Genomic DNA, 13,078 nt, shown 5'->3' on the forward strand with positions numbered 1-13,078 from the left:
GTCTCATCAAAAATTGGTATTAATGCAATCAAACATTAACCTTAACTTTTGATGTAAAATTATCTTACTACCTCACCTTACTTGATGCTATAGAGAGGCACATCTATGGAGCAATCCATTGATTCCAATAGAAGGGGAAATTAGTATACTGACTCTATGGTTGTGTTCCCTCCTTCCACCTTTCCAAGGGCATGCTCATTAGACCAAATACAGCTCATTTTTGCTCTCTTCACCTTTTCTCTGACATCTCTGGAGAGGCATATGAGGGCTGCCTGCCTATGGAAAGGTAACTCTAGCATCCCCTTGCTTCTGGACCATAGAAGTACACTCTTAGGCATACTTATTAGTTCTAATGTTTTGAAGGGCTTTAGCGTACCTAACTCTGATCAGGCTGCAAGGCTACAGTTAAGAGCACAGGTAGGCTGCTTGCATCTCAGTGACCCGTAAGTTATAAGTAGCCTAACTGCGCAATACTGTATTCTAAATTAGTTATGAACTAGTGTGCTTATTACGGACATTTTTTCCTTAATTAAATTGTAATGGTTCATAGGGAAATGTGGAACATGTCAATGACAACAAGTGTTATTTCTATATTTTACATGAAAAAGATTCCAGATACTTGGCATTTCTAGTTAGAGATAGAAGAAATTGAGCCTCAAGTGACAGTGATAGATCCAGAAGTGTCCCTAAGTTACGTACCCACTCCTTCAGGGGTAGTATAGCCCCGTCAAAAGCAGGCACCATTGATACAGGCAACCAAAGCCGTTTCCAGGCCTAAACATAAATTGAAATGGGTCTAGAAAATTGGTTTCATCCAAGAAAACCTGGATCTAGCCCTTAACCATGTGCTCAGGATCTTGCCTTCCTATATCCTATGCCCAACACTTGAACCATTACCTCTGTTTAGGTAGTCCATGTGACTATTTTGGCATCTTTCTCATGATGCTACTAACCTCTCTGCTTTGCAAAGGAAACTGCATTAAAGTCATTAAAAAAACCCATAGGTTATACTGGAGTAGAATCTATTTCAGGCAGGCTCTCGGAGATAGCAGCTTGCCAACAGATATACTGGGTAGCAGCTTGCCAACAGATATACTGGGTAGATCATATCTAGTTATATCCTCAATTTCTCTTATTTCAGTTGTCCAAAATATATTTGGGCAAGAGTAAAAATATGCTGCATATCACCATTCATTGTTTTGTATCTTCAACATAGGTTATCTCCTATATATGTGGTTTAATACATACCAGTGAAAAATGAATTCATAACAATCTTTATGGTTTGATGCAAATGCCATAAGCACCACAATGCTTATGGTTTGATGCAAAACATATTGCCCAAGATCCTTTATTTGAAATGATGTGCTACTTGTTACGTCAATATTAATGATAATATATTGTTTATTTAATAATCTGTGTTGGGTCTTTAAATGTTAAAAGATTTAGATTCTACAAGTTCTGAAATAGTACCATGTTTACCAACTGAATTGTTGGCAGTGTTTTGTAATTGCAAGTACTGAAAAGTGTTGGTTGGGTCTGGAGCATTTTTTAAAAATGTACAGTAATGTGGCACAATAGTGGCACTAGATGGCACTTTAAAGTGTTTTTGCATGCCAGCTCCTAAGGCAACCTTATGCTTGCCAGTGCTTTTTTTCTAAAAAAAAAAAGGTTTAGGAGTACTTTCATCTTCCTACTCATATTGAAATACTGTCCCTCAATAAGGCCAAACTTAGATTCTTCAAATGTTTAGGGGTATGCGTACCCCCAGAAAAAAGCACTATAACAAAGGTAGTTTTGACATGACATTCTGTCTGACAGCTTCAGGATATATTAGTCCTTTTCGTCATATTACTTGTTGCACAACAATCTTATGTAACTTGGGCAAAGTATTAAAAGACAAGTATTAATATTGATAAGTATATATGTTTGTCAATGCCTCTTCTTAGGGGTCTTTAGATGACTATGACTGGGCTTGCTATTTGATATTTACAAGCATGGAACTGCAATTGACATGTAAGGATAGTCTATTTTAAACCTAAAGATATGAATTACATGCTGGCCTATCAGTTATTCACAGTGCCAATAAATGTTACTGCATTCCAGCATGACAGGAAGAGAGTTCAGATCATTACATCTCAAGAGGGGCTTGTTCTCCACAGCAGTGCAGCATTGGAGTCCAAGGCATCCTGCAAGCCATCTCTGTGCTACTAAGCCAGCCTGCCAAGATGGTTCTGGATTTCACAGCCGCTCACGGAGTTCTTCTCTTGCAACCTCTAGATTTCAAAAGGACACATTTTTCTTGTGTGACATCACACCTCCTGTAACCTTCCCCTCCCCACTCTATTCACCCAGAGGGCAGGCAGAGGGTCAGTGACTGGGCATTGTCTGGCATTTACACCATGATGGTCTTTCTCCCCAGGTCATTTCCTAACATCTGACATCTTTCCTTCCTTATTTCAAATATCTAAATTCTACCATTTATTAATTTCTAACATTCCCTAACTAGCAGTTGTGGGTTCCCTTGCCCCTCAGAACTGTTACCCCAGATTTGCAACAATATATCCATGCTGTAGGTGAAGGGTTGTAGCAGACAGATGGTGGATGAGTTCCAAGGACTCGCCTCTGAATACGGTACTACACTATCAGGATTTCTGACCCCTCAAATACTCTCCCCCTGAAATAGCCTTTTGTAGTCCATTGCTTTCCAAAGCTTTTGTCAGAAACACTCTTGCCCATTAAGCACAACTTGAAGATTTCCTTTTTATTTTTTCTAAATCAAGTTACAATTTAAACCACCCAATTCATACCCACAATCTGGTTGCAAAGTACTGCACTCTTGTGGATCAAGCTCTGGTCCACATTTAAGAGCCTTACCAGACCTTACTAAGATAGTAATTGTTGTGCCTGAGAACAGAAATTACTGCAAAACGTCGTTTTTTTGTTAGTCGACTGATCAACGCGCCGTCCTTTTCGAGCAACAGGAGTATTGCGGTGTGCGTGCAGCTTTTCTAAAAATTTATTTTTTAAAATATTTTTGGTGGTATTAAAAGCCAAACGATATAGGAAATGCACTGAAACGCTCTAGAAACAAGCAATGCAAACTCCAATGAGCAGATCTCAGTACGTGGAAGTTTCCACAAAATTTCCACCACGCACGAACTGGACGCCGCGCTGCCAACTAGGTAACCTTGTTCCTTCTCCTTCACCCAACTACTTAAGTTCACGGTCGCCTCTAGGGTTTAAACCAGACGGTGCTAGTCATAGGAAGGTCCAGCTAGCGGCTCTCTCCAAGGTCTGGTGCTTGTTGCGTATTCGCCCTCCCTCTACCCGCTTCCCGGTATTTCACGGCCTCTCCAAGGCAAAGCGAGGCAAGGCAATGGAGGGGGGCGTAGGGGAGAGCGGCAGCGCTAGGCGAGGTGACAGGATTGGTTCTTCAGAGCGTCGGCGGAGTGACGCACGCTCGCGGGGCCCCGGCGCCCAATCGCAGCGCACTTTTTTGGATCGTCGCTCCGCCCTTTTGCGTCAGAGAAGGACAAAGTCATTGAGGAAGGGTGATATTCGGCCTTTGAGTGCAGTCTCCGGCGGAGGGGAAGTGGGTTCCGCCATCTTAGAAGGTGAGTCCCTGAGGGGAATGGGCTGCAGGGGCGGCTTTTCCGTTCTCGCACCATTGCCGCGTTCCCGCGTGTTCAGTCCCGGCTGCTGACGAAGACAGTTTTGTCCGTCCGTCCCCCCCCCAGCACGGCGAGGGGGCGCCTCCTGCTTTTAACCACATTCCTCGTTCTCCCTCCCGCAGCTTCCTGTCGCCGCCATGTTCTCGTCCATAGTGCCGCTTGTGCGGCTCAATCCATTCCACGCCCCGCAGCTGCAACTGCAGCAGGATGGCCTCAGCCTAAGGAAACTCCCGGCCGAACCCGCGGAGCCTTCGTGTACCCGGCGGAGCCTGGCAGCCGCTTCCGCAGACGGTAAGTGGGCGGGGGGACGCGGACGTACGACCTTTCCCTCAGTTCCTTCTCTGGAAGGGCCCCCGGTTTTTGAATTCTCTCTCGGGTGGGGTTCAGGTACCTGGCCCCCTGGGTTCCTCTTGGAGGACATGGAAGGTCATTGCAGGCCGGGCTTTTGCTTGGCTCACGGTGCCTCCTTGGCTGAGCCCCTTCCGTTTCCTCCCACTGGAAAAGGCCAGGATGAGTTCCCGCCTGTGCCCTGAGCCCCGCCTGTGTAGGCCTCGGAGGAGGCTTGCTCCGCGGCGACCTTGGGGCTGGAAGGCGTCGGGCCTAACCATGCCTTGCATATGGTTGGGGACATAATGTCTTCTAGTGCGTGGTCGCCCTCGGCGGCTTAAGGATGCTGTCTGCGGAGAAGCCCAAGGCTAGTAGAAGACTGCATGTCTCCATGGCAACTAGTCAGCGGCCTGGTCCTTCCCCGGGTGGGTAACACTTACTTTTAAAGGAGGATGATATGGTGTGGACAAGGTCACAGGCTTAGAATGACACTGGGAGGAGCAGGTGAGGCTAAGTAGTTTTCCACACTCTCGTTTATGTTGAAGGTTTTATTAGGTCGATACAATGTTGCACCTATAAGCAACCAATATTTTAAAGTCTCATAATGAAAATAAGCAAACTTCCATACAAATGTTCTCCATCAACTTCGTCTCAGTGGTGCCATATCTGTTTTCTTACAGTGACACGAGATCTACTACTAAACCTTTACATTGTTTAATTGCATAGGGCAGCCGTATATCAAAAAAAGAGTGAAGAGGGTTTTGTAGCACATTTAAAAGATGAACATAGTTGTAGTGGCCTGTGAAAGACTCTGCTTTGTCAGATGCATCCTCCGTTGGCACATACCAACATGTCATTCAACTCAATTAAGCTTTGTTTTTTGTATTTAAAAAAAATCAAAAGAAACCCTTATAGCAGTTTCTTTTTATGTTACAAGAATTATTAGAGCATGTACCTTTGAGGCAATCGTTTTGAATCTAAGACGTACATTATACGTATTTACTTGCCTTATTTTTTTTTATAATGAATAAATCCTCACAATATATTCTTACAAAGATACTGGGATAATCATGTGAAAATCTATTGACCAGTGAGTGTTTATATGCCCACATAAAGAATTGCACAGCAGTAACTTGTGAAATTACTGGTACTTGTTGGTTTAGCCCTTACAAGGCAATCTGAAATTAGGACCTAGTAAGTTACCTAAAACACAATCAACCTCAATTGAATTGAATTTAAATTTTAAAAAATGTTTTATATCCTGTATATATGTTATTTTGGCATAACTGGACATTTACCCTTGTCTAATATTTATGTGGCTATTAATATCTGCACAGCACATCTCTTGGAAGAAAGCATTGCCTTAAGCAGAATGCACCTTGTAAATACCTATATTTTGGTCATTCCTATGACACGTGCAGCAACTATTCTATTATTTTGAATCCCATTCATGTTGGATTAGACAGCTTTGTCAAGTAGCATACCAACCTACGTGTTGATATTGAATCTGGTCCTTGAACCTGGTGGAACATGGTTTGAAAGTGAATTAAGATCCATTTTAATTACTTTAATAATGTTTTCAGGCAGTCTTGGTAAAAAGAATAAATGGTTTTAGTTGACCTACTACCACTTCATAAATTTTGGAAGACAAACTTGTTTTAGGAGAAAAGTGAAATTTCTTGATTGAGTTAACTTGATTAATGCTAACTTCAAATGCCACTTCTGTAGTTTGTCAACTTGTACTTATCTCTTTTTAAGCAGACGACTATAGCTGTGCATATGGTTCTGGCAGATTCTTCATCCTTTGTGGCTTTGGTGGGATTATTAGCTGTGGTACCACGCACACAGCATTGGTTCCTTTAGATCTCGTTAAATGCCGAATTCAGGTTTGATTGCATGTCAAGTTGGTTATCATAGCATGATAAAAGTGTGAAATCTTACTAATCAAAAGGAAGCAAGGCTTGGATTTCACCTAAATAAAGTTTTTTATATTGTTGCATGTAGTTTATTTAACAGCATGGTGTGTCTTTTCTCTGCTGCAGAAGAATACAGTTGTGAATATGGCTCTCTCAAGTTTTACGCTCTCTGTGGCTTTGGTGGGGTCCTAAGTTGTGGTCTGACACATACAGCAGTGGTACCTTTGGATTTAGTGAAGTGTCGCATCCAGGTTTGTATGCTGCCAAATAATGGATTTTTTCCCTATCGTTCGGGATGAAATAATTGGACAAATTTTAAATTGAGCCAGATTTAGTTAGGAACGGGATTTGACAAATACCGGTAAACGGTAATGGCAGATACTTGTGTTTGAAAGCTTCATGAGTAATCAGAAATCATGATTATACCTTCAGCACAAATACGTCTAAAAGATTTGAGCCTGATATGTTTGAATACTAAACATTCAGAATTTTTATAATGCATGTAGCATAAAGGCTGAATGTCTTCATGCGTGTGCCATTTCTTTGTTGTGGAGTTATAATTTGAAGAAAAGATAAGAATGATCCATGCATTTGACAATGGAAGCTTGAATATGTGAGGACGTAGTCGATGAGAAACAGTATGCAAATTAGCTTAGAAGTTGCACTGAATTCAATGGGAATCACTCCCAAGGAAGCGTGCATAGGATTTTAGCCATGTAATTAATCAACCTCTAGCTTTATGGCAGAAGGAAAGGTGGAATGAATAATCTGAAGTTAACCCTTTGCTTATATTTCTAATCTATTAAAAAGAGTGCTTTGATTTTAGATATTTATTTCACAAAGTTCAACTATTATATTCCTCTAAAGCAGCTAAAAGTCTTGAGGAAATATGCTTGAGCTGTGTATGATCCAAGTATACATTACAGAAAATGTAATCCTGTTCATGCAGAAGTCAGAAAGAGGCCAGGAAGTAAGATGAAAGGTGAAATGGAACAAGTCAGTAGAGGGCGACATGAGGTAGGAAGGTAGGACCAGAGAGTATTAACATCTTATAAAGTCAATATATATATATATATATTTTACAAAATAGCATATTGCCAATTTCTGCATAAAATATTTTTGTAATTGAACAGTTTTTACTGGATTGCACATATCTAGGCAAAACTTAAATAGCTCTAAAAAATTGCAGCCTTTTTCAGAACATTTATGCACAACTTTTCTGAGTACTTCTTTTTACAATTGATTTATTAATCGCTTTCTAAACCACTGTTTCGGATGCATTTACACATAAGATAATGAAACAGTTGAACACAAAAGCTAATACATTTAAAACAAGACAAAAACCCTAACAAGTGGACACGTGTTAAATACCCATTTATTCAGTTGAGACAGTACTGGTGTTCTTACAATGAAGAGTAACAATTCATCCCACCCCAGTGCGCTGTTAGTTTTGGTGGTATTAAAGTTTGAATATCTGCATCCTGATATAGTTCAACCCAAATCCTGTCATCTTTCACTTAATGCAAGTCATATTTGCTACTGCCTAAATCCTTCTCCCACCCGAAGCACATTCATAATACGTTGCTTAATTGAACATTTCAATATTGGATGATTACAATTATTCTGTTGTAGAATTAACTTAGTTGTATGGTGCATCACAGCTTCCATTGTACCACATAGAATGATACATTGTTAGAACTGGATGTGTCTTTGATTAAATTTCCAAATTGATGAGTAGAGCAGGTTTGGCCAGTTGTATATATCTTATACAGTGGAACCTCAGTTTTTGGATGTAATCCGTGATGGAGGCACGTCCTCAACCCGCAGCGTTTGTAACTCACAGCGGCAAAACCCGGAAGTAACCCTTTCCGGTACTTCAGGGTTTCCCACGGTACGCAACCTGACAACGCATAACCCGAAGCGTCTGTAACCCGAGGTTCCACTGTATATGCATATATATTTAAGTTGCTTCAAAACCCAGGATCTTATACTTGCAGCCTGTATTTGTTCTTCATGTTACTACTTGTCACAGAACTTTCTCTTTCCCCCCTTCAAAAATTACTTCCACAAAACCTTTCATGAAGTTCTGCAATCATCTTGCCACTGTCAGTTGACTTGTAATTTTTAACATTTTTAATCTTTCTCTTCACTGCATTCTTCTTCACTTGGTAAAAATCCTAAGCTCTTTAAAACAATCATTAAGTCCTCTACAATGTCTATATGTTTGGAGTATATTGGTTGTTGCTGTGAATGTGAGAAAGGTTTTAAAAAATTATTAACTGCTGACTTCTCAAAACTTGTTTAGGTGGATCCACAAAAATATAAGAGCATCTTCAATGGCTTTTCAGTTACTGTCAAAGAGGATGGTGTTCGTGGTTTGGCAAAAGGATGGGCTCCAACATTTATTGGATATTCCATGCAAGGGCTCTGCAAATTTGGTTTCTATGAAGTCTTCAAAGTCATGTATAGCAACATGTTGGGAGAGGTAAGTTTATTTATCCTGCAGTTCAGCACCCCTTTATTGTGAATTTGTCCAAGGAATATGACATAAACATATTTTCTGGTCTGTTAAATTTTATTTCAGGAAAATACATATTTGTGGCGTACATCACTATACTTGGCTGCATCTGCCAGTGCAGAGTTCTTTGCTGATATTGCTCTGGCTCCAATGGAAGCTGCTAAGGTGCGCATTCAGACACAGCCTGGGTATGCAAATACACTGAGACAAGCTGCTCCAAAAATGTTTGCAGAAGAAGGCATTTGGGCGTAAGTATTACAGCAGTTAAGCCAGGACCCTAAAGTGGCTCTTGATCCTGCACAGCTCCTGGTTTATGAACTGTTAAGCTTTGATCATGGATATTATCGCTTTAGACATGGAGCAGAGTTCTGAGTGTGATCATAGCAAGAATTTTTTAAGCAATTTGAGCCAACATGCTCCCTTAGATCCATCTTTGTTAGATGTCTCTTGTGCTGAGTTCTGCTTAAAGCTTTGGTTTTGAGTAGTTCCATCCAAGAGGGATCAACAACTTTATGGTTGTACAGTCAAAGATGCTTGAGTCATTGGCATGTGAGAATAATATACCTTCACTCTGGTCTTTTATGTTCTGATAGCAATGGCTGTAATACAATACATGTCATTTTCCACTATCAGGATTTGGCTAGACTGTGGACATTTATCACTCAATTCCAAGATTAAAGGCAAAAGGGACTATATACCCATTGTTCTTTTAAGAGCGAGGCTAGAGGTTTAGGTTGTTTCTGATCTGACTAGTTTGAAAGAAACACTGCAATGCAACTGTGTTTTCACAAGGGAAGGCACCACTAAACTTAATTCAGCTAATACTGGTATTGCTAGTGTGTGCATAAATCAGGGGTCAGGCAAACATTTTCAGCAGGGGACCGGTCCACTGTCCCTCAGACCCTCAGACTATTTTTTGGGGGGGGGAATGTAAGAGCACTACGAGCCCCGGTGGCTGCTTACCAGTGTCTTGCGAGTGGCAGGTGCTGGCGGTGGCGGCAGGACGATGAGTGGCGTGCGAAAGGGCTCTGGAGAGGGGCTGCTTAATTGGCGGCCACTCAAGCGCTGCTGGTGGCAACAACAAAGCCTAGCCCCCTTCCTCCTCTAGGCAGGGCGGGGGGGGGGGAGCCAGGAGGGAGGGAGGCGCTGCCATGTGAGGGAGAGGGAGGAAGAGAGAAAGAATGTGGAAGCTGGCAATCCACGCTGCAATTCCCGGATCCAGAAGGCAATTGGGCCTGATCCGGCTCGCGGACCTTATGGCATAAATGATAGAGACATGGTTGTTTAGGGCAACAGGTGATTTAGAAGCTGGTCCATCTGACTCAAAATTGTCTACACCAGGCCTAGCTTGTGGCCCTCTAGACATTATTGGACTCCAACTTTTATCAGTTCTACCCAGGGATGATGGGAGTTGTGATCCAACAACACCTGAAGGGCAAAACATTAGTCACACCTAGTCCATACAAACTGGCTCTCCTGGGGTCTCACACAGGTGTCTTTCCCTATTCTGCCTAGTAGTGCCAGGTTTTGAGCCTGGGACCTACTGTATTAATACTATGTGCTCTACCATTGACATTCATTTGTTACATTCAGGTAGCATAACTGATTTGAATTCCTGTGTCTTCCAGAATTAACTCCAAATCAGAAGCACTTAATTTTGGGCTTTCTAATTTTTTGTCTACTTTGAAGTTTCTACAAAGGTGTTGTTCCATTATGGATGAGACAGATTCCATACACCATGATGAAATTTGCCTGCTTTGAAAGAACTGTGGAAGCGCTTTACAAGTACGTTGTCCCCAAACCAAGGAGCGAATGTTCAAAAGGAGAACAGCTGGTTGTTACATTTGTAGCAGGTTATATAGGTAAGGAAATACTAACTTTTGGAATATAGTAACAGTTTAGTATTCATGAGCAAGTCATGAGTCAGGCTTGCGTGCTTCCTGTATTCTCCCACGTAGGAAAGAAGATGAAAATTACTTCAGCAGCATTTTATTTCACTTTCATAGGATCTTAGCTTGCCCTTGCATGCAGATGATAAATAATGGTATAATAAACTCCAGCTTTATGGGACACGGGTGGTGCTGTGGTCTAAACCACTGAGGCTAGGGCTTGCTGATTGGAAGGTTGGCGGTTCGAATCCCCGCAACGGGATGAGCTTCTGTTGTTTGGTCCCAGCTCATGTCAACCTAGCAGTTTGAAAGCACCTCCAGCGGGAAGGAAAACAGTGTTTCCATTCGCTGCTCTGGTTTCACCAGAAGTGGCTTAGTCATGCTGGCCACATGACCCGGAAAAACTGTCTGCGGACAAACATTGGCTCCCTTGGCCAGTAAAGCGAGATGAGCACCGCAACACTAGAGTCGTTTGTGACTGGACTTAATTGTCAGGGGTCCTTTACCTTTACACTCCAGCTTTAAAAGCCAGCTTTATAAACTATGGTTTAGTTGGCTTGTTTTGAAACTGACCTGTTTTGACAAGCACCACCAGGAAGCCACTGGCCTGAATCACACAAGTCACAATCAGATTTGTGGATGTTGCACACACAATTGGCCAATGTATTTAGTAGGTCCTGTAGGATTATTGAATTATCTAACTGCTTTTAAAGTGACGGGGCATCTAATGATACAAGTATGTTATGTAATGAGTTGTGGAGATCTCATCTCCCTATAGCAGGTGTGAGCCGGTCTCCTGTTGACATAGGATCTTTTTGGAATAGGTATAAACATATTAATGAATATTTAAAATTTATGGTGACAACTTGCTTTTCAGCTGGGGTCTTCTGTGCCATCGTTTCACATCCTGCTGATTCTGTGGTATCCGTGTTGAACAAAGAAAAAGGCAGTTCAGCTTTTCAAGTACTGAAGAGGTTGGGAATTAAAGGTGAGGATTTAAACTGATACTGAACATTGAAAGTGCACGAATAATTGCTGTTACTAATAATGTTATGTTCCAACAGGTGTATGGAAGGGTCTGTTCGCCCGTATTATTATGATTGGTACTCTGACAGCACTACAGTGGTTCATCTATGACTCCGTGAAAGTTTATTTCAGACTTCCCCGCCCACCTCCACCAGAGATGCCAGAATCTCTGAAGAAAAAGCTTGGTCTTTCTGAGTAGATGGATCATGGACTGAATGGCTAAATAACATCATGAAACGTTATACACACGGCAATGTAGGAGAATAAAGTATTTGTTTGCTCAGGCCTCACTGTTGATGTTGGTCAAAATAAACTACTAGATTGACAAGTGTTTGCCTTAGTTTTCAGCCTGTTGGAAAAAATGGTTTCATGGTGGCAAAGGGAACTGGTCTACTCCTGAAAAAGGACCCCTCATGTGTTGCTACTGACAGTTGGTTAAAGCAGAGAAGAAAATGAATTTCTAGTATTTTACAAGTATGACCTACCAAATTGCTTTGCCTTAATGTGGGTTCACTTGAGTGTCTGTGAAGGCAGTTCTATAAATTGGGTAATCAGGTTCTTGCTTTACCTCTTTTCATTTTAGTGGTAGGTTAGGTAATCATGTTTACAAATATTCATCACTAACCCAATGAGAGATATGTATTCAAAGTATATGTATGGCCAGTTAATCGTTATTGAAAGGTCTTGACATATCTATCAGCAAGGATAGGTTATTATTTGTTGCATTCTTGCCATGACAAATAAGAACAAGTTACAATATTTTAAAGCCAAAACAAACACTGTCTTAAAACATCCTACCCATGCAAAATGGCAGTAGTTAAAAGCTGGAGGTCTGGTTAAAAAGGAATGTGCCTGAAGATATGTAATGATGGTGTCAGGCAGGAGCCACCATTGACAAGGCTTGCTCTTGTGTTGCCACCCTCCAATCAGTACCTGGTCATAAATCCATTGCTAAATAGGGCTCGCAGTACCCTGATGCTGTTATGGAGTGCCCATTGGCATGTGAAACATATATGGGGGTATATGCTGGTTTAGAGCCCTTTTGCAAACGGGGGACATATAGCCATAGCTATGGATACCCAGCCTGAAGGAGTTCCGAGTGGTCAGTGGCCGAAATAAAAAGCTATGGGCAGTAATCAAGGTGAGTCATACTCACATAGATGCACTAAAATCAAGTTATATATGCATTTGTATGTTATCAGCAATCTACAAATAAGAACACTGTTACCTCAAAAGATCCACCTAGTCCTGTTTACAGCAGTACCAGGCATGTTTCTAGAAAGCCCACAAGCAAGATGTAACAGCTGTCCTTAATAACTGCCAACTGGTATTTAGTAATTAATTTATTTGAAAAGTTCAATTTTATTAGTGTCTAATAATTGCATGGCTTCCTAAATCAAACCATTGGGTCATTACCTTGGCAGTGGCTGTTCAGGATTTTGGAAATAATACCCTTCCAACTCTACAAGGAGATGCTGGGGATTTAATTTGGGACCTATAGCCTATGAGTTGTTTTTTTACCATTTAAAAGCTGTTTGCCACCGTTTATACTGCATGCAACTTGGCTCTAGCAAGATGCATTTGTAAAGTCATTTTTCCACCACTGGATAGATTGGGGGACCCAGAATTCTATTTCAAGAAAAGTCATTTCCCACAGGTATACAAGTGTCCCAAGTAATTTTTCTTCTACGCACTCATTTAGTCATGTTTTTATTAGCTCTTGTTTGAGAT

General features: G+C 41.4%; 1 protein-coding gene and 1 non-coding gene across 4 annotated transcripts; both read left to right on the forward strand.

Annotated features, from left to right (window-relative positions):
- Positions 1–3,505: 3,505 nt before the first annotated feature.
- SLC25A3 (solute carrier family 25 member 3) lies at positions 3,506–11,675 on the forward strand. 3 transcript variants are annotated; one of them, XM_035126906.2, is made up of 8 exons: positions 3,506–3,614; positions 3,794–3,962; positions 5,757–5,884; positions 8,220–8,399; positions 8,499–8,680; positions 10,122–10,294; positions 11,199–11,309; positions 11,386–11,675. In XM_035126906.2, exons 2-8 carry the CDS (start codon positions 3,809–3,811, stop codon positions 11,544–11,546), a joined length of 1,089 nt encoding a protein of 362 aa, XP_034982797.1. In that variant the 5' UTR covers positions 3,506–3,614; positions 3,794–3,808; the 3' UTR covers positions 11,547–11,675. The 3 variants fall into 3 exon arrangements, with proteins under 3 accessions (XP_034982797.1, XP_034982799.1, XP_034982798.1); XM_035126908.2 differs by having other exon boundaries at positions 5,760–5,884; XM_035126907.2 differs by lacking the exon at positions 5,757–5,884 and adding an exon at positions 6,041–6,165 and having other exon boundaries at positions 3,507–3,614.
- On the forward strand, positions 8,843–9,088 carry LOC118091607 (small nucleolar RNA SNORA53). Its single transcript, XR_004693411.1, has one exon. It is a non-coding gene; the product is annotated as a small nucleolar RNA SNORA53 (small nucleolar RNA).
- Positions 11,676–13,078: the final 1,403 nt, after the last annotated feature.

The sequence above is a fragment of the Zootoca vivipara genome, chromosome 10 (genome assembly GCF_963506605.1).
Source record: "Zootoca vivipara chromosome 10, rZooViv1.1, whole genome shotgun sequence".
In the NCBI taxonomy this organism is placed as follows: Eukaryota; Metazoa; Chordata; class Lepidosauria; order Squamata; family Lacertidae; genus Zootoca; species Zootoca vivipara.

Excerpts from the sequence above, each read along its gene's own strand:
- SLC25A3 (XM_035126906.2), top strand. The coding sequence starts at position 3,809 with ATGTTCTCGTCCATAGTGCCGCTTGTGCGGCTCAATCCATTCCACGCC. Across the intron at positions 5,885-8,219 it reads TCGTTAAATGCCGAATTCAG|GTGGATCCACAAAAATATAA; the intron begins GTTTGATTGCAT and ends AAACTTGTTTAG. Across the intron at positions 8,400-8,498 it reads ATAGCAACATGTTGGGAGAG|GAAAATACATATTTGTGGCG; the intron begins GTAAGTTTATTT and ends ATTTTATTTCAG.